General features: G+C 37.9%; 1 protein-coding gene across 1 annotated transcript in view; it reads right to left on the reverse strand.

The window, feature by feature from the left end:
- Positions 1-6,011: 6,011 nt before the first annotated feature.
- Positions 6,012-21,482, reverse strand: part of MPPBETA (Insulinase (Peptidase family M16) protein) — a 34,473-nt gene continuing 19,002 nt past the window's right edge. Inside the window, exons 7-9 of the mRNA XM_089424654.1 lie at positions 6,870-6,935; positions 6,591-6,698; positions 6,012-6,482 (exon numbers count right to left, since the gene is read on the reverse strand). Of these exons, the coding sequence (XP_089280780.1) occupies positions 6,396-6,482; positions 6,591-6,698; positions 6,870-6,935 (261 nt within the window). The 3' untranslated portion in view covers positions 6,012-6,395. The remainder of the gene's footprint in view (positions 6,483-6,590; positions 6,699-6,869; positions 6,936-21,482) is intronic.

The following is a 21,482-nucleotide window of genomic DNA, read 5'->3' on the forward strand; positions in this document are numbered from 1 at the left end:
CAAAATTAAACAATTTGATTCAGATCAAAAGAAAAGGTTGTGGCATAAAAACAAGTTGCACATAGACCACCATTATTACAAATGGAATTTATTCATGAAGTGGCATTTAAACAAGCACACTTATCCAAATCTTTTGATTTTGTTTTGATGGGGTTTTATTTAATTGGGATGGAACAGAGCTAAAGGGATCAGAAGTTGGAATATCTTCAAGTTGTAATGGTACAGAAGAAGAAGCAGAAGCTCAAGTCTCCTAAACGAGGCCTCTCTTACAAATCTCTCAGGATTAGATAAAGGAGATATAATTTGAGTCAGAGTGAGATCTAGTATGTTTTGAAGGAGCCAGCTTGGTCTAGTGGAGTCACCAAGTGAATGATTTTTAACCTACAATTTCTTTATTCACCTTAAAAGAAAAAGTTTTTAATCGTAGTCCCATGGAAAATAGTTCAATTTTCGCTCCCCGGGAACGACGCCAATCTAATGTTGTCCTCTGAGATGGTGAATGGAAAAAAAGTGTAGAGGTAGCTAAGAGGATGCTTCTAGTTACAAGGTCAGCTCAACAAAGAATTTGCAGAAAAGAACAGTAGATAGAAATAATGAAAGAGCAGTAGAAGAAAGGCAAATGTAACAGGGGAGATGAATATTTATAAGGAATTAAGACTACTGTTACAGCAAGAGGCTATTGTTGATCGGCTAATCAAGAAATTAATGCATTAACGGGAAGGAAGAGCAGCAACGGGAAGGCATTAATAACAGCAACAGATACGCGGGAACAATTAGGAGATATCAGGCGAGCACACATGGCATGGAGTGATTGGAAGAGGATGGCACGGGAGGAGTGACCATTGGCATGGTATCAGGAAGCGCGAGAGTGTGGATGGCAGATTTTGGAGGGGGGTAGTGGTAAGTGGTTTGGAGCGAAAGGGTGCAAAGAGCTTCCCCGCCGTTGATCTGGGCGGGGAGGCCAATGACTGTCGATTGATGCCCAAAGTTTATCACTTGCCGACAAGACATTTTGTCGCATATGACTTTGGCTAAAAGCATAAAACATGGTTATTTACAAATATTAATCACCCCTTTAACAAGGTAATTAAACAATAATGAAAATTAATCTAACTAGGGCGCTTTTAGACTAGCTGCCCTTTTTAAACTATTTAACTAATCTAAACCTAATCTAATACAAGTTTACAAGTTTAGGCCAATTTTTAAGGATATTAGGGCTTTATTTACCTAATTTATTCTAAATTCTAATGTTCAACCAAAATTAAACTGTTTGGTTGAACTTATTCTTTAATCTAAAACAAAAAATTTAATGATCTGATCAAAATTAAACAATTTGATTCAGATCAGAAGAAAATGTTGTGGCATAAAAACAAGCTGCACATAGACCTTCATTATTACAAATGGAATTTATTCATGAAGTGGCATTTAAACAAGCACACTTATCCAAATATTTTGATTTTCTTTTGATGGGGTTTTATTTCATCTCTTTTTTTATTTTCTATTTTTTCTTTTTTTCATTTTTTTTCATACCCTCTTTTATAAAATAAAAACTAACTTATCAAAAATAAAGCATGCTACAACATTCTCAACCCTCAGCAAACTTTCCGCCCTCTTTTGAAGCAGTACTCTTGCGCACTTGGAGCAAAACTCTTAGTCCTTCAAGGGCAGACTTTCATCCCTCTTTTGGAGCAGTACTCTTGGCCTCTTGAAGCATGAATCTCGGCCTTGTGAAAAAATTGTAGTGGATTTGGACATGTGAAGATTTTCGACCTAGGAGAGTGCACACATATCCTTAATTTTGGAAAAGCATCCTTTATATCTTTTGAAGCAAAATTTGAAGCTATCCTAAAAACATTCTTGTGCACACTTGCAAACATCTTCTAGTAGACTTGAAGCTTTTGTTGGAGCAACTTTTGAAAGCGTTGTCGCAAACTTAAAGCAATCTTGGAGCAAATTTGAAAAGACTTTGTAGACCTCCTTGAAAGTTCATTTTTTTGAGACATCTTGCATAAGTTATTTTTGAAGACTCTATGGAAAGGTTGGAGCCTATGAGGATTAGAGCCCTAATTTTGACCAAATTGGTGTTTGGATTTGTTGAGAAGATTGGAGTCCTCATTCTTACCAATTTGATGCTTGGGTTTGTTGTGAAGATTGGAGTCCTCAATCAAGGTTGGAGACTTCAAGTTAAAGATTTGTTGTACAAGGTAGAGCTTAGATTTTTGTAAAACAGGGTTGGAGTCTTCACCAGCCTCATTGATAAAATCAAATTCTTGTTCTATTTATTGTGTTTTTGTTTAATTTGTGATAAAATCGTAGCTGGCATAATATAAAAAAAATTAAAAAATATTGATTCACCCTCTCTAAGTATTTCCAAGGGCATTTAGCTAAAGGTTCAATGACGAAGGAAAAATCTTTGGAAAATATCATGAAAAGAACACCGAAAATGGTAAAAGATATTTCATCAATAACATACTTTCATGCATTACAAGGCCATAACAAAGCAGCAAACAAGCTCATTTGATACAAATTGGAAGCAGGAGAATTGTGCATCAGTGGCCAAATTAGGCCATCAATTATCCCTTACAGGAGTCTAAAGTCAAAAAATAATTTAACCCAAATGCAAATCAGTTCATGAGATAAGGTTCATAGTCATCAAGGGCTTTTGTTTATGTTATGTTCTGCTGGAGCAATTTTGCAAGGTATACGCTTATAGAAACTTCATTTTGTCGCTCAGCAGTATGCTCCTCACGAAAATTATTTAGCATATATCCGAGATAAGAGAAAAATGATAGAAATTTTGAAATTGATATGTAATTGCTGATATATTTACCGTGAACCAAACATGGATTTGTATAATATAAATACTATTTTTGATTTTATATATATATATAATAAGATGTCAAAAGAGCTGCGTCCTTGCCATCAACGGCCATCCTCAGAAGATCATTTCATCTGGTAATATGTGCGGGTACTATAAATTTTGAAATACACATGTTCAGATGAAATGTCAGGGTACATATATTATAATGCGTGCCAAACTGGATAGAAGAAGCCATGTTTCCATTACATGAAACTCGAATTCGTTGCGCGCATAAAATATCCAGCTCTAGTTGCAAATCTCCTGTTGCCCAAAATAAACAACAAAATGTTCCTCATCCCTGCTTTTCCCGCCTTTATGGTAACTCCCATGATACCATATTTTCATTAAGATATAAATGATGAAAACTTGTTCCACAACCATTATTATGCAACAAAAATTCAAGGAGAAAAAAGTAGTTTAAATTCCACTTAAAAACACAATGCATAACCCTTAGGACGGGAAATCTGGAAAACCCAACCAAAAAATTAGTCAAATGCTCTGTAGTCCTCAATGCATCCATTTGGTCACTTTTGTTGCGTTTTTCTACCATGTGGTGTCCGTTTACTTCGGAAAGTAACCCACATGAAGTACAGTTGGGGTCATACAATGTTAAACTAGAGTATCCAGCACCTACCAACATAACAAACATGGCAGAATAACTTCAGTTCAATTCTTGAACTCTCGTCAAAACGGAAACATCAAACAACGCCCATCGAATGCGAAGAGTGTGCGCTGTTTTACAGTTCTTAAAAATAAAATAAAACAGACACGTAATAAAAAATCTAGGTTTGAGCATCAAGCCATAAGCTGTGCATTATAGAAATAAATGCACACTAACTAATGTGAAGATATTCTTTTATATTCTTGTATAAATACCTTAAATAAAATCTGTTAAATGGGTTTATTCCTAGTGTTCGAGAGAAATGATTTTTTATCTTTTCATCAATTTCTAGTGTTCGAGAGAAATGATTTTTTATCTTTTCATCAAGCTTCAATTCTCTCATACATGACACGTTATTCTCATATGGAGTATTATTCAATATTTGTTATAATAAGTATAATGTTGTAATGGCTTAGAAAACCTTCTTATACCGCCTTGAGAATTGAAGAATATCTTACCTTTGCATACAAATTGAAGGACGAAGTGAGGAAAAAAAAATCTAATGCACGTGCAATTAAAAAAAAATGTCGTCAAAAATAAATGTATTACATGCACGTGGCCGCATTTATATTCACGGGGGTGGACAGGTCTCATTGCTCGAGAATTGAGGAAACTATGCAAGATTTCTCTTTTAAAAGCCATTGCTTCATTAGGTAATATTAAAGGGTCTAGAAGAACAGTACTAGATCAATTTCCCAGAAGACACTGCCGCTGAGTAACAACTTCCTTCTTGGCCTATGGCTCTCAATTCAAAGTCAAACACCCCGGGAACATTAAGAAACTTCAGATACCAACTCGCACGGTAAGGAAAATAGATTAATTGACAAACCAGTGAAAGAGATGTTTTATTAATCACCACTTATGTTGGCTGGAATGATTTATTATCCCTGCTCAGGTTCAATTCCCCAGTAACATGTTGAGCTCGTATATTGAGTATATTGCTAATGGAAGCCTTGTTGAACAGCCTTGAACCCCAAAAAAAATATCTTACCATTGCCTATAGACTGGAAAGTAGGGTGCCCAGTTACATGGGAAAAACCCCCAAAAAAACACATCAACTGGCCCAAAGAGGTCAGGCACCACAAACAGCCAGCTTTGACAGGCAAAACAGGCCCCAAGGGGCAAAACCATTCAATGTAATAACTTTTTTTTAACTAAGCTGCTGCAGCAGCAGGGGATAACCCTTCTATCAAAATTATTACATAGGGGAGTCGCACCTGACCCCAACTACTTATAAATGCCTCCAGTGGAAATGAACCTCTGTGGGTAGGATTAAATACCATCATCTTCAACACAAAAACACAACCCCAAGGGCAATGCATCACCTAGTTCAACATTTAATTATTCAGTAGTTAATCATCTAGTTCCACATTTAATTATTCAGCAGTAAAGAATTGATATACCTTGTACATTTCTATAATATCATGACATCCAAAAGAATCTGCATTGCCAACGTAGTCACAGTTCAACAGTACAAATAATGGCATGTTAGGCCACCCAAGTCAAATAAGTAATTAGCGCTAGGTGCAAGTCCTAGATGATCTTCACTGTCATATCAGCTTTCGCAAAACAAAAGTGCTTATGTTAAGTGGTCCACCTCTCTCTCCAGGCCGCTTATAACGCTTGTTTTGACTTTAACGAAGCCTTCAAAAAAATTTGTTAAAGTAATAATTTTCAAACAAAATTGCACAGGAGTTGTGTTCAGTGGTTCACCTCTCAGACCTCTCCGAACCACTTATAATGCTTGTCTTAACTTTGAAGGAAGCAATTCAAAACAAATGCTAAGTATTAATTTTTAAAACAAAATTGCAGAAAAGTTGTGTGCAAGCCATGTGCATTGTGTAGTGCCTAACCTTCTGGGCCAGTTATAATGTTTGTCTAAAGTATAACAGGAAGCAACTTTAATAGGAGGCAGAGTATTAAATTGCCAACTAAACAGTAAGAGTTGGTAAATACTTTGCAAACCCAAGACACATTTGACTGCGTTAAGGCCAAATGTAAAACCTACCCGTAAGTGCAAAGGTCAAAAACGAATTCTACCAAATAATTTGTTCCAGGAAAAAAATTATTATATTGGCAATTATGTTTTATCAATTCTGCTTGGAGGTTCTTCCAGGGATCTTATGGTTCATCCAGAAGAGCTCCATTTTATACAATTATACAGAAAGATAATTATTTATATCGAGTCAACTATCCTTGCTTTTGAAGTGATTCTAAGCTATGGTTTTAAGTTATTCCAGAGTGCAGTAAATGTCTGTTAAGGAGGGGATTCAGAGTCACAGTTTCTCCAGCATTTTGTTACAAAATAAAAAGCATAAATTGTGAAACACTGCACCAAATTAAGCCTTTGCGAGGTTTGAACAGACTGAAAAAGAAATGTTAAACTCACTACCTGTTGCACTGTATCACTTAATATAGATGTGAGAATATAGAGAATTTCATGTCGGAAAACAACAAATTGATATAGAACCAGATTTGCACTACAAAATCTAGAAGCAACAGATCTTTTGCAAAAATATAACAAAATTTCAAGAGGAAAACTGTTTAAAAATCTCTGTAAAGTCTTTGCAAATGTTCACTCCATGACACTCAATGTGTGTTTTGAGGAAAATATTTTGGAATGATCTCAATTTTCTAGTTATAATTTATACAATGACCCCAAAGAAGAGCATTGAATTTCAATTGACAACGAAAACTGCACAGATATTAAGATATGGGCAGCTTACAACGCTGACACTATAAGACCTGCCATCTCATGTAAAAAAACAATCGCATTTTTTTCTGTTCTCATTATTCAAATTAAATGCAATAGGTTGCAAGTCAAGATAAGGATGACAAACAATAGTTATTGTTTCGGGGCAATGAATAATTGATCTAGTAACGGAGCCAATAAGTACGGCGTCGGAACCAGTTGTAGTCAGGAAGGTTCTGAATAGGTCCCATTGCTGCAATGGCAACATCCTGCAGGTGCAAAAAAATAAACTCATGAAATGTAAGTCCTGAAAAAGTAGATTGCTGCCTCTTTAGTGCCTACTCCTGGCAGCAATATGAAAGATCCATGTAACTTACCCTATCAAAGATGAATCGGTTTGCTACTCGCTTCACTGTAGCAGCATCAACTGCATCTATTCTAGCAAACAGTTCTGAACTTGGGATTCTCCTACCATAAGTAAGCAACTGCCACAAGAAACATCATCTGTAAGAAAGAAACAAACCTTATCTATTCCAAAAATGAGAACTAAAAATCAATTAAGGATACAAAACAAATGCTGACAAAGGCATGGCTCAGTTAATATCTTCTTAAAGGTAGTGTCCACTTTCTACATCATGTCACGATTAAAGCTCTACCTGACGGCCAATATCTTCAGCTATAGGACTGGTGCCATCAATATGAAGCTGCAAAGAAGATTTCAACTGCACAAAACAGAAGTCCAGACATCACAAAGAGATTAAGTTTGAAATGCAAAATCATGATGTAAAAATAGCTAAAATATTCTTAAGAAATTTTGAAGGCTGGCAACAGCATAGCGCTAAGTGACTATCTACTATGAGCAAAGGTAGCATTGTCATGATATTCTTGAAGCAGTTTACTAGAGAGCACGGTATCCAACATAGTATAGAGGGATTGCCAGGAATTGTTGAATAACTTGAATTACCGACTCAGAAACAGGTACAAAAACAAAAACTTAGATCAGGTAAACATAATACAAAGAAATACACAAGTGCAACAACTCAGATCAGGTAAACATAATAGAAAGAAATACACAAGTGCAACAACTCAGATCAGGTAATCATGGCAAACAATGTTTGACTAGCAATTAATCACCAGTAAATTGGCCGAATCCTGATCATAGATCATGGATGTCAAAAGGATTCTGTAATGTCCCCAATGAATTAAATGCCCATGGGAGGGCAGAATAGCCTATCCAACCCAATTTGGGGGTTACGCTTGCAATTTATAAAGGAGGGTTGGATTCATTTATCATCATTGATTTGAATTGGAATATCTCTGATTTTCTTGAGCCTGAGGCTCTGGGGTTTTAGGACCCCTTTTTCTCAACTAGTTTCGGTGGAGATGATCCCAACCTAGCTAGTCCCCTCTGATTTCGGTGGTGAGAGTTTCCACCCTAGTCAGAAAATTTATCTATATCTATTCTGTTGATTAAGCACATTGAAGAATCTCTTTATTTAGCTAAAATATTTGCTGTGGTCTTGAACAAATGGGGTATGATATGTGGTTGGTTGGAGAACAAAACCTGAGGACAGCAAGAGCACAGTTGAGGTCTGTTTCCCCTCATAAACCCAGCATCGAAGATCCGAGTCATCTTGACGTTGTTTGGGTCTATATTCAACCGCGGGACAGGGCCGCAGGGCTGAAATATTATTTCTGTTGGCAGATCATAAGGGTAATTTTTTGGCTGAGCAGAGGCATACCCTGATCAGGACACATGCAGGAAGATGAGAACACAGCACTATAGGCAAGTAGCAGCCAGCAAGGTCCCTGTTTCCAGGCAGCAAGTCAGACTGCAGTGTAATAAATTGCTGTACAGTGGTATCTGATCTGAGAGAGTCAGAGCACCACCAGGCTTAAATCAAGCAGTAACTCCGTCTGTGAGTTGATAGAAGTAGAGTAGAGTTGTTGTTGTTCACTGGACTTATTGCTATTGTAAATTGGGATTATACCGATGATCACATGGAATTGGATAATCATACTGTCATCATACTGTCCATTGAGCACTCCGTCCTAATTTACTGTGGTCTTGTGAGAATCATGTTGCTGTGACAATCTTTATATTATGCACACAAACCTACTGTGAATAAATGAATGTTCATTGCTGTTGCGTAGTTTAATTGGTGGAGAAAAACCCCAGTTGTAGTAGAATCCCTGAGGGTAAAATTACCCTAGAATTCTACAGATTGCGCAGAGAACAATTACAAAACATCTAATACAGAAATGATTGTTGTGCAGAGCATAGTATTCAAAACTGACCAGTTCAAACCATAAACCAGTCAAACCGCCCAGTTCATTATTCCGAGCCATGCAAATGGTAGGAAAACCAGTTTTGAACCTTGCAGGCTAGGGTTTCTGGGCCTAACTGGCCATAAACCGGCCAGTTTATGGCGGAACCGGCCAATTTTTGCATAAACCAGCCAATTATTTCATAAACAGACCAATTTATTGCCAAGCCAGAGGCAGACCCCATGGCAGGCAGTTTTGCAATTTTTGAAGCGGTTTTGAGTGAAACTAGGGGTTGTTTCCCTCTAAAAGCAGCTCCTCCAAACCTTTAAAAGCATGCCACCGCTCTCATTTGCCTCACACGTCTCAACCCTAGCAATGTTGGCAATCAATGGTAATGTTGACATTTCCTTTATCTTTTATTTTAATCATTTTACTTAAGTTTTTAACATTACCATGAAATGACTCAGGATGTTTGAGAGTGGTTTCAACCAGTGTAGATAATATCGGCAAAATATCACCAAATAGCATAAATATCGCGATATTTTCGGCGAGCCGAAATATCTCCGAGAAAATATCGCGCTCCCGAAAATATCGCGATATTTCCGAAATATTGGCGATATTTTGGCAAAATATCGCGCGACGATATAAAATATCGCCGGACGTGTTTTGCCGCGGCTACAAAAAGGAAAATTTGGTGTCTTTTTTCTTCATTTATGTTTCTAAGTGTTGGAAAAGGAAGGGAAAGAGTTTTGTGGTGCTTGTCAAGGAGGCTTTGAGGATCAAACAATGATTATCACCACCAACTAAGATTTTTTTGTGGATCAAAGATTGAAGAATAGTGAGACAAACTTCATTTCTTCCATTAACAGGTATGTTCTTAAAAAGTTAAAACCCCTATGTTAATGATTTTTTCATAGATTTAGGGTTATGCTTGCTTGCCTCTTTGCCTACCAACATTTTGTTTCTTTGTTTTTTTCCATTTGCTATGATTTTCATGCCCATGAACCAATGCAAGGGTTTTCTCCATATTTGGACAGCAAGCTTCATTTTTTTTTCAACTTTCTTATGCACCCTCTTATTGCCATTTTTCATTCACATTGCAAAATGCAAATAATGTAGTAATTTTTGTTTGAATGAGGTGGTTATTACTTATTATTTTTTCATTTTGTGTTGGGGGGTTTAATGCCAATATTTTGTTTTTTTTTGTGCCCCAGGTTTGAATTAGTTCACTACAAATGACAAATATGCCAAAAGCCTTGGACCCATTTTGGGAGTATGAGGAGGTTGTTGGTGGGGCAAATCAGGCATACATATCATGCAACTTGTGTGGGACCAAGATGTCAGGAGGGGTTACACGATTGAAATACCATCTGGCCAGACTCTCTGCGTATGATACAGATGTAATGCCTTGTATGGTTTCTAGTGCAGAGGTTATACAAAAAGCTCATGAAGCAATTGTTGAACAAGACAGAAAGAAAGCTGCTAGGGAAAGGTCAATGGTCTCAGATAGATAGTTGCTAGTTTTATTTGTTTTGCAACTTTTGCTACATATAAGTTTATAGCTCATGATGATGAAATACTTTTGAAGTTTTATATATGTGATGTTATTTTGTTTGAGTCCTTGATTGGACAATTATCACTATCAGGGATCAGCAGGATATGTGAGGTTATTTTGTTTGAGTCCTTGATTGGACAATTATCAGGAATCAGCAAGATTTGGTATCGCCTTTGAAGTTTGATGTATCATTTCTATTTGACATCACATATATCAGTGCCTTCTTCATATTTATGTGCCAATGTGTTTAGTTCATGTTGTTATTGTTTTATATGTTTAGAAATCTGAACAAAATGAATATATTATGCATTTTTTATGCTTGCTGATATTTGCCGATATTTTCGCCGATAAGATATTTTCTGGACCCTCACCGATATTTTCCCGATACGGATATTTTCAACACTGGTTTCAACCTCATTGGATTTCATATGGAGAAACTAGATTTTTAGATCTCACTCAAAATCCTGCAGACTTTCAGGATTTCAAAATTTTCAGGATTTCAAAATTTGGGGGATTGCAATGTTTCCATTTGATTCTGTCATGCGTGAGGGTATGAGATTGGCATTTGATCAAGAGCATGAAGGCCTTTATGTACCTTGATGTTGGTGGCATTGATTGTTGAACTTTGTTGATGTTGGTGTTATTGATTGTTGAACTCCTCTACCATGGCCTTAAAAAAAAAATGCACCCTTCACTAGAAGAAAAATAATTGGTGAGGAGATGAACCCTTTACTCAAACCCCAAAATCAGTGGTTAGGCATGTTAAACATTTTCAATTTCTACCATATTATAAGGTTGAGCAATCCAAGTCTGAAGACTTTGAGCTAGATGATGTTTATATAGCTCTTGTCGATGGTCTCATTTCTAAAGGTGTTGAATCAATGATGAATTTTATTAGTGATCATGTTGATCAATGATTTGAAGTTTTGATGTCTAGTTTTGTTGCTACTACTACTATTAAGGTTGCATAGGAGTCTGAGGAGTACTCGGACTCTGAGCCGGATGATGTTTATATAGTTCATGTTGATGATCCCATATCTAGTAGTGGTCATGAGTTTGATCATGATCATGTTGATTACTAATACGTAGACTTGTAGAAGACCAGTGGCTTGTACCATTTTTTTGGACTTTAGAGGCCATTCAAAGCCTCATTGATTGTGTATTTTGTTGCTGATATGTATTGCACTCGGTGCCATTTTGATATATTCACGTTTCTATGGTATATAGATGAGCAACCTTTGCATTTTTTGTCTCTATTAGTTTGGAATCATGGTTTTAAATCTTAAAAATAGTTTTTTTGTTAAAAAATAATTATTTCATGTATTTTTTATAAGACCAGTTCATTGAGATCTGACCATTTCCGGTTTGAAACCCAGTTTGATAGGTGGACCGGTCCGGTCACCAGTTCCAGTTTTGAATACTATGGCACAGAGTAGAAATATTACCAATTGAGAGAGCCAACCTTGTCAATTGTTAAATTGGGAAGGGTGATGCCTTAATTTTTGAAGTGAGAAGAGAAACTAATGAAAATATTCAAATTAATTGTTACTACTCATGTTTGAATTCCTTGGCTAAAATTGTCATTTAACTCTGCCAAACTTGGCTAGATTTATCAATCAATGGTCAAACTCACTTAGGTTTGACAGAATCAAGAAGTCCCTGCCTCTATAAATGCAAAATGATTTTGAATTTCTTTCCACATTTACTTTTCCAGATCACGCTGTGAAAAAAGATTTGAATATGCTAGCAAGTTGGCAGGGGTTTCAGTCCTTAGACACTAAAATCTGACTGATTTTGACTCATCGCAATGTTTTGAATATAGGAAAGAAACATAAACAGTCGGTAGCCTTGGGGTTGCATATCAATTGGGCAATTATTCTTTGTCAAGAAGGGCATGTTCAGTAGATCATTCAACTTCAAAGATGGCATTTTCAAGCATTTTTACCTGTTTTTCTTTTGGCTATTTATAACCAAACCAAATTTCCCGTGAAAATATTTAAGAATAAGACTTCCACCGGTGGGGATCAAAATACAATTCAGTTTTTTGCAATAAATTTGAGCAGTTAATGAATGCTTTGAAGTATCACCTCACTTGCTCACCAAGTCACCATCATGTTCTCCCATGTCCAAAGTATTCATAAATGTTACATCAAGTTAATTGAATCCCAAGTTCATCCCATCTTCAAATGCTAAGAGAAAAAGACCAAGGACTGATATAAGAAAATATCTACTTTCTACTATCATTTGGCAGTAGGATGCCTTCTCACCCACCTCTAATTCCTTGATAGCCGCAATAGTTCATTACATCCTTTACTCCTTTCACCTTACCTAGATGCTTCAAGTTTGACCTGAACGTTGGTACTAACTTGTTTAGACTTGAAGAATGCCCAAAACTTGTAGTAAATAATTACTCTGCCAACTTGAGATTCGAAATCCTCCCAAGTTTAGACTCGGCCTCCTAGAGATTCGAATCACTGTGGGGACAAACTTTGCTCTCTTCTTTAGAATTATTTCTCCAAGCTCTCCTCCTCCTTTCTCCTTGCTCCTCTTTTCTCAATAGCTCTCATGAGAATGAATGCATGTTGCTCTCTTGCAGAATCAAGCTACTCTCAAGCTCTCCTTGCAAAACACAACCTCCTACCTCTGAAACTCATCCTCCTCAAGTCTCATACGCTCTCCTCCTTTCCTTGAGAGAAGAATGAAGAGAATAACCCTTTACCTTTCCTTTTGTCTCTGCATGAACTCAAAAGCCTAGCCCTAGTGATCTAATGGCTGAGATTAAATCTCATCTCAGTAGATCAAGGGTGGAGATTGTTGAAAAAGTGTAACTAGGTTTGGTCTTCATAATGATATGTGTAATTGTGATTTTATGTATTTAATGTAAAGAAGAAGAAAAAAATATTATTGTAATGCTTGTCTCATGGGTTTCCTAAGCAAGGAATTTTAATTTTAGTTATTGCTCCCATTGTGAGCCCTTAAGATTGGTAATAGAGTTAAATTGAGTCAATGTCATATATGAAGGACCCTTCTTGGGCATGTTACTTATTTGTACGAGTTATTAAAAGAGTAAAAAGGCCCTCCAAGGCCAAGCAAAAGCACCTCCAACAAGTCAACCTTAAATGAAATAATGGAACTACACCAAAGGACATGTCAACTCACCCACAACTCAAGTCGGCTTATTTGATGGATGAAACACTATAAATAGGCAACTCAACTCTCATTTGAACACAGAAGAATTCGGTCAAGCAAGTCTGCAATAAGGAGTGCGAAAAACACTTGGAAAGGAGCCTCATGACCAATGAAGAAGGGAAGGAAGAGTGAAGTCTTTGGTGTTACTTTGGATCTGTTTTAGGGCTATTTCTTGTCACATGTGTGAAGAAGAGAGGCATCATCTGTTGTAGGAAAGGCCGAGAATATTACTGTCTGCTGCAAGGAAGGGTCGAGGTTGGTAAGTTCACTCTAGAAGTCAAGTCAAGGAGAAGACATTGCAACCATCAAGCCGAAGTGTAGAAGGAAGTCTCCCTATTCAAGCGAAGTGGTAACAAGGTGTTGCAACTAGGGTTTCTGAAATAAGGTTGAGAATTGCAGTGCTGAAGCAAGGAACCAAAACACTTCAAGATAGTCGAAGGAGGAAGAAACAAGGAGTTTGACTATCGTTGACTCAAGGAAGAAGAGGAAGCTTTGTGTCTTGGTCTTGGAGAGGCAAATAGGTCAAAGGTTTTGGTCTTAGTATTCGTCAATTGAAGTCTCTATAAGAAGAAGAATTCGTTTGGGTTTTCCTCTCAAGTGGGAGAGGTTCTAGCCATGGTTGATTGCATACATTCTGTGTCTCTTGTCTCGTTATTGTTTAAGCATTGGTAATTGTTTGATGAAGAAGACCACAATAATAATCTAAGTAAAGAAAAGATCCCAATCTAGAAGTAAAAAGCATTCACAAACAATTATCTCTAGAAGATAAATCTCCTATTGTCTATGCCCTAGATTTCTCAACAGAGATCAAGTCACCCCACTTGACCCTTTTCTCCTATTGACCCCTCACTTAATGAGCCTCCTAATTCTTTTTAATGTTTTAGTACCATAGTCACTTTTTCTTTCATAAAGTGACTTTTAAAATATATGTCACTTTAATAACATAAAGTGAACTTAGTACTTTACACATAAAGTCACTTTAATATACATGTGACTTTAATAAATTGAAGTGCCTAGTACTTCTCATAAAAAATACTTTAGCCCCTTGACATTAATAAAACACATAACGTCCCCAAACAAAAAGACGATTAATGTGTCTTGCTAGGCCAAAGGGAAAATGTCTAGGAAACACTTCCTTGGTACAGAATTTTTCAACACTCCCTCTTACCAAGGAAGTTGTTTCCCACCACTCCATCTTTATCTCTAAAGTGGATATGCTCACTCCTTGGTGCCATTTTGTCACCTGCTACTCTCGCCGTGTCACCACCCAACCTTTTGGTAGTCTACTCCCCCTCACTGACTCATGTGCTTCCATCAAGGTACCATAAAGCCTTCCCGGCTTCCTCCTCCATGAAGAAGTTTGCTACACAAGTATGGGAGCCTCATCTCCATCACTTGAAACCTGTGTCCCTGATGAAGATGCCCTTGCGACCTGAAGTGATCCTATACTCAGAGTTACTGCACTTTGTGAACCTGTCACCCTAGAAGTCAATAATCCTCATAACCTTTGTGAACTTGTACCAGTGGACCCTGAAACCTGTAGTGTGCTCCTCTACTCAGGAGCCTGTTGCTCTACACAATCACCCTCTTGTGACCTCCTCACAGTTCTGGAAGGCTAAAACATGAACCTGTAAAGTCTCCCCTCAGGGACACCAATCGCTCTAGTAGATGCTATGCTAGATCCCACGTGACACATCAACACATGTCCATCTCGGAACAATACAACATATCCCCTATCCTAAATGCAGGAAACCAATACCAGGTTCCTCCTCAGCCCCGATACATAAAGGACCTTTGTCACATTCAAAGGCGACAATGACTCCCTCTGAAAGGATACAGTCCCCACTCTAGTCGCTCTAACCCTTATGTCATCTCCAAACACCACCTCCAAGTTTATACCCTCTGTAAGACTTGTAAAGCGCTCCCTCATTCTGATCATATGGCTAGATACTCCATTGTCTATAAGCCAAACACTCGTGGATATAGCACTAGTGGCTAAGCTCACCACCAGTGCAAACTTTGTATCAAACCTCGAAGTGAACTCCTCCACCTGTTCAAATTTGATGACTATAAAAAAAGGTTTCCTGAAATCCCAACCCGGTTTTAATTTCACCTTATCATTCCCATTCAGTTAAATGCCCTTTCCCATAAACATACATTCAACATATAGAATTCTGAAAATGAAATTTTTAGATTAAAACACGTGGGACTGTCAACACATTCTGAAAATAAATATAGTGTAGGAATTTACAGGGTAAGTTCCTCAGAAAGAACACCAAAAGGACACCGCTCACAACCAAATCTGAAATCAATACACCAGTATTTTTGACGTGGTTAAAACCCTCAAAGAGGGAAACAGTCCACGGCCTGAGCCAACGTGGCCACTTCAGGCAATTTATTAATCAAAGAATGAAAATTTACATAAGCTTTCTCTCATAGACAGATTACCCGAACAATGACCCTCCATGTGCTTTAAATAGAACTCATGGACCAATCGGGTGTCAAGCCACAGATCAAGTGTCGGTAATAACGAGGAGAGAGTGAACCGTCGGATCACTACATATCGTGACCGTCGGATTGTAAGTTACAAAATGTACAACGGTAAAGAAACACACTTTACCTAACTCTATACCTAACTCTATACTAGACCAAGTTGAACTTAACTATTTCCTATGTGTCGGAATATCCTAACATCCCCCTTTAAGAACAACTTGGGATAGGATTGAAGGATTTACAAATATGACACAATAGGAGAAGGAAGGAGGCACTAGAGCCTATCCCCCCTTAGTGACAACTTCCTGAACTCCAAGCATATATCGAAGTTTAGTGAACTTCGCCTCTGTGAGAGCCTTTGTGAAGATGTCTGCAACCTGATCATCTGTTGAACAATATTGCACTTCAAGAACATGGTCATGAATGAGCTTTCTGATGAAGTGCATGTGTAGTTCAATGTGTTTGCTGCGCTGATGCTGGACTGGATCTTTGCATAGCTGAATGGCACTTTGATTATCACACCAAAGTGTGGTTGGATGCTGCTGCTCAAAGCCAAACTCTGATAGGATCTGACGAAGCCACAAGGCTTCCTTACTAGCTTCCACGGCACCACGATACTCTGTTTCTGCTGACGAAAGAGAAATGGCAGCCTGTTTCTTACAATCCCATGTAATAGGTCCTGAACCAAGAGTGAAGACATAACCGGCAGTAGACTTTCGATCATCAAGGTCACCAGCCCAATTAGAATCAGTGAAACCAACTAATAGAGGCGCTGCTTTGGCACTATAATGAATCCCAAACTGTATTGTACCTCGAACATAACGAAGTATTCTTTTAGCTGCTTTCCAATGACTTTCACGGGGGTTTTGTATAAAACGAGCAACAAGGCCAACAGCAAAGGAAAGGTCAGGACGAGTATGGGTTAAATACAAGAGTTTTCCTACAAGTTGACGGTATAAGGTAGCATCAACTTCAGGAGAAGTACAAGAGACTGAAAGTTTGACTCCAGACTGAAAGGGAGAAGGGGCTGGCTTACAGTCTTCCATGTGAAAATGACGAAGAATATCACAAGCATACTTGGACTGGGAAAGGGAAATACCCTCCTTGGATTGCAAGACTTGAAGACCGAGAAAATAGTGTAAGTGTCCTAAGTCTGTCATTTCAAATTTCTTTTTAAGGCTTGGACTTCACATGGTTTATAAGGTTGGGATCACTACCAGTAAGAATAAGATCATCAACATAAAGAACAAGGATGATAAGAGAGTTGCCCACTTTCTTGGTGTAGACAGTATTGTCAGAATAACACCTAGAAAAGCCAGATTCTAAAAGAAAGCTATCCATTTTGGCATACCAAGCCCGAGGAGCTTGCTTGAGACCATAAAGAGATTTCTTAAGTCGACATACAAGGCTGGAGTCTGTTTGGATGAAGCCAATGGGTTGTTCCATATAGATTTCTTCATGCAAGTTCCCATGCAAGAAGGCAGATTTAACATCCATCTGATGGACTTCCCATTTTAAAGAGGCAGCAAGGGAAAGAACAAGGCGGATAGAGTTCATTTTGGCAACAGGGGAGAAGGTTTCAGTGTAGTCAATGCCTTCAACCTGTGAAAAGCCCTTAGCAACAAGACGAGCTTTATGTTTATCAACTTTCCCATCTGATCCATACTTGGTTCTGTAAACCCATTTACATCTAACAAGTTTGCGTCCCTTTGGTAGAGGAACAAGATCCCATGTATCATTTGCCAACAATGAATGGTATTCTTCATTCATAGTTGCTTCCCAATGTGGATGGCCTGAAGCTTCTGCAAAAGTGTCAGGATCATGATTTACTGGAGCTTGAGCCAGTAAAGAAGAGGCTCTTTCAAACTGAGAACGTGTACGTCGCTGATCTGTAGGATCACCGGCAAGATCACCTGCTGCATCCCGAGTAGCACGGACCCATCTTGGAAGTTGAGGATCCTGAGAAGGTGGGGGAGGATTGTCATCCTCACTTTCATCATCTGAAGAAGAAATGTTTTCAAAAGTAGAAGAGATAGGAAGAGGTGGCACATCCGCCGAACTAGGCTCGCAGGCCGATTTATTTTCATCAAATTTTACATCTCTTCTAATGATAACATTTTTGAACTTAAATGGAATAAGTCTATAACCTTTTACTTCTTCAGAATATCCAACAAAAGTACATTTCTCACTCTTAGGTTCTAAAGCTTTATGCTTTTCATCTGGAATATGGGCCCATGCTTCACTTCCAAAAACACGAAAGTGACTTACATCTGGTTTAATGGAACTCCAAGCTTCTTCTGGAGTGATATTCTTTAGAACCTTAGTAGGAGTGCGATTTATTATATAATTTGCACAATTAATTGCTTCGGCCCAAAAACTAAGATTGAGTCCTTTAGATTGCAGCATACAATTAGCCATTTCCTTTAAGGTGCGATTTTTCCTTTCAGCTACACCATTTTGTTTTGGAGTGTATGGAACAGTATGTTGCATTTGAATTCCATTTTCGGTGCAAAAGTTGATGAATGTGTTTTTAACATATTCTCCACCATTATCAGTTCTTAGCTTAAGAATTTGATGTCCAGATTGTTTTTCAACAAAGGCTTTGAAGGCCAAAAATGTGTTAAATACTTCGCTCTTGAGTTTTAAGAAGTATACCCAAGTGCGTCTGGAGAAATCATCAATGAAAGTTAAGAAATACTTGCAGCCAGAGAATGAAGCAACAGGAAGTGGACCACATAAATCACTGTGCACAAGCTGTAAAGGGGCTGAGGCGTGCCAAGAGGCACGTTTTTCAAAACTGTCCCGATGATGTTTTCCGAGTACACATCCGGAACAAACACCATCTCTGCAAGATACCATAGTAAGGCCTGTCACCATATTTTCTTTACATAAATGCTGAAGGGAGCGATAGTTTAAGTGACCAAATCGCTCATGCCAAAGTTTGCTCACTTCATCATTATGAGCAACAAATACTGAGGGAAGATTTGATGACCCAAAGTTGTGAAACTTATACAACCTTGTGGAATCATCAGCAATACCAGTGGCTAGAATCTGTTTAGGATCTCTTAGATCCTTGATTACAGCATCATGAGGTGAAAATTCAACAATTTTACCTTCACCTGAATGAGTTATCTGATATACAGATAGAAGGTTGCAGGATAAGGTTGGAACACATAATACATCATTAAACTAACCATTCTCTAGATGAACAGTTCCAATCCCTACAACATTAAGAGATCTATCATCACCAACATATATATTTTTGGTGTTACAATCATTTAAAGAAGAAAACATGGCTTTGTTTTTGGCCATGTGATAAGAGGCTCCAAAATCAATGAGCCATTCATGAGAATGAGAAGAAGAAGATACATTTAATGCATAACCAGACTGAGATGATTGACGAACGATATGTAGAAAGTGTCATTCCTGAAGATTAAGTTGAAGTTGAAATTGAAGAATGCTCCACATGGATGTTATGTTTCTTCATTGCGGCTTCCAAGGCTTCCATCTTCTTAAAGCATTTAGATTCTAAGTGGTCATCTCGATTACAAAAGTTACAATGTCTATCAGTCTTCTTCCATTTTTTTTTATTGGGCTTATCATTTTGCTGAAATGATCTTTCATTTTGAGACTGAGTTTGCTTAGGACCCTTGTTTGGTTTAGGACCATTCTTTTTAGGATATGACTTCTTAGGATTCTTTGAATTTGGTTGCTGTTGGGCGGCTAACGCTTTCTTAGAAGAGTTTCCAAGATTAAGAAGACCAAGGTGTAAGAGTTTTTCTTGTTCTCTTATTAAAGAATCACAAAAAGAGTCAAAGGAAGGGGCCTTGTAGTCTTTTCCTTGACAAATGAAAGCTTCCCTTGTAGAATGGAAGGTGGAAACAAATACAGAGTAGGTTGGTCCCAACTTAGTAAGGATGGAATAAATAAGGTTACTATCTTCTTTCTTAACCTTAACACCTTCCAAGAGATATCTAAGGGTCTTGAATTTGGACAAGAAATCTTCAATGCAAGAAAAATTATTAGGATCCAATGTAAGCAACTCATTTTCAAGTTGAAGGGCTCTAATTTCATTTTTAATCCCAAAAACTTTAGTGATTTGTTCCAATGCTTCATGAGGAGTATCAAGTTCTGCAATATGGAATCTAAGATCAGGAGAAATAGACATCTCTATCAAACCACGTGCTTGATCTTGTCTATTTTCCCATTTTGCAGCCTTGTCTTCATCTTTTGGTTTCTTCTCTTGGCCTGTGGCTATTCTGTAGAGACCTTTACTTCTAAGTAAATCTTCTATGTAGGATATCCATTGGAAGTAGTTAGTGCTGTCAAGAATGACTTGGCATGGACTTTCCATTTTTTTTTTTAAAACGGAAGCTGAAGATGCTGAAAGTAAGTGTTCCAATGGATAGATCTCGAAAAATTAGGCTGTTTAAAAAAAAAGCGGCTCTGAAAAAGGCTTTCGGATGAAGAAGTTATGGCTTTTTGAAAAAAAATTGTGCGGAAATGAAAAAGTGCGCGAATGTGCGGAAATGAAAAAGTCTGCCCCTACAAAATGGAGACTTGAACCCAAGACCTCTACTCTCTTAAAATAGCTTTGAACCAATTGAGTTATACAAAAAATTTGAGAGAGAGGGGGGGGGGGCCCTTGGGTTGTGTGCTTGCCTTGAGAAAGCTCTTTTTTTCCTACAAAACAAAAACACAAAACCCAACACGAATATGCAACACTAAGGTGCAGGGAAAAGAGCATACGCATGAGAAAAAAACTTCCTTTCTGTTTCTGATTTGCCCAGATCGCACATAGTCGCAGGGCAAAGAGCATACGTAGAAATGAAAGGTATAGATCCGGTAATAAAAAAAAAAGCTAAATAAGCAGAAACCGAAATAACCAGAGAGAAAATAACAGTAAACTGCAGATAAACATTGTATACCTCCAAATCTTAAAAATGACGCAGATAGGGCTACCGAAAACCTTTTCGCGTGAAACAAAAGGGGTTCCTCACTGGAACAGATGCTCCAAACACAACAGAGCAGTCCTCTCGGCCCAAAAGCAGTCAGAAACAGTAGATCTAGGAAACTACAGCCGCATGCAATTCCACCGGCTTCAGATTTGGATCACCAACAGACGCGGCCCTCAAATAGCTCTGATACCATGTAGGAATTTACAGGGTAAGTTCCTCAAAAAGAACACCAAAAGGACACCGCTCACAACCAGATCTGAAATCAATACACCAGTACTTTTGACGTGGTTAAAACCCTCAAAGAGGGAAACAGTCCACGGCCTGAGCCAACGTGGCCACTTCAGGCAATTTATTAATCAAAGAATGAAAATTTACATAAGCTTTCTCTCATAGACGGATTACCCGAACAATGACCCTCCATGCGCTTTAAATAGAACTCATGGACCAATCAGGTGTCAAGCCACGGATCAAGTGTCGGTAATACCGAGGAGAGAGTGAACCGTCGGATCACTACATATCGTGACCGTCGGATTGTAAGTTACAAAATGTACAACGGTAAAGAAACACACTTTACCTAACTCTATACTAGACCAAGTTGAACTTAACTATTTCCTATGTGTCGGAATATCCTAACATATAGACATAACCAAACCAGCAACACACATAAAAATACACAAAAAATTTTGGTCAACTTAGACCCATGCAAAACCCCTTCAATCTTCTCTAGGGAAAACCTGTTAGAGAGGTCTTCAAATGTATTTATCTTTCAAGTTCAGGAAAAATACATTTTCAGACAAAACAAAACA

This window comes from Pinus tabuliformis, chromosome 4_2 (genome assembly GCF_031772625.1).
Source record: "Pinus tabuliformis cultivar Carrire ecotype Pingquan chromosome 4_2, CPIR1, whole genome shotgun sequence".
In the NCBI taxonomy this organism is placed as follows: Eukaryota; Viridiplantae; Streptophyta; class Pinopsida; order Pinales; family Pinaceae; genus Pinus; species Pinus tabuliformis.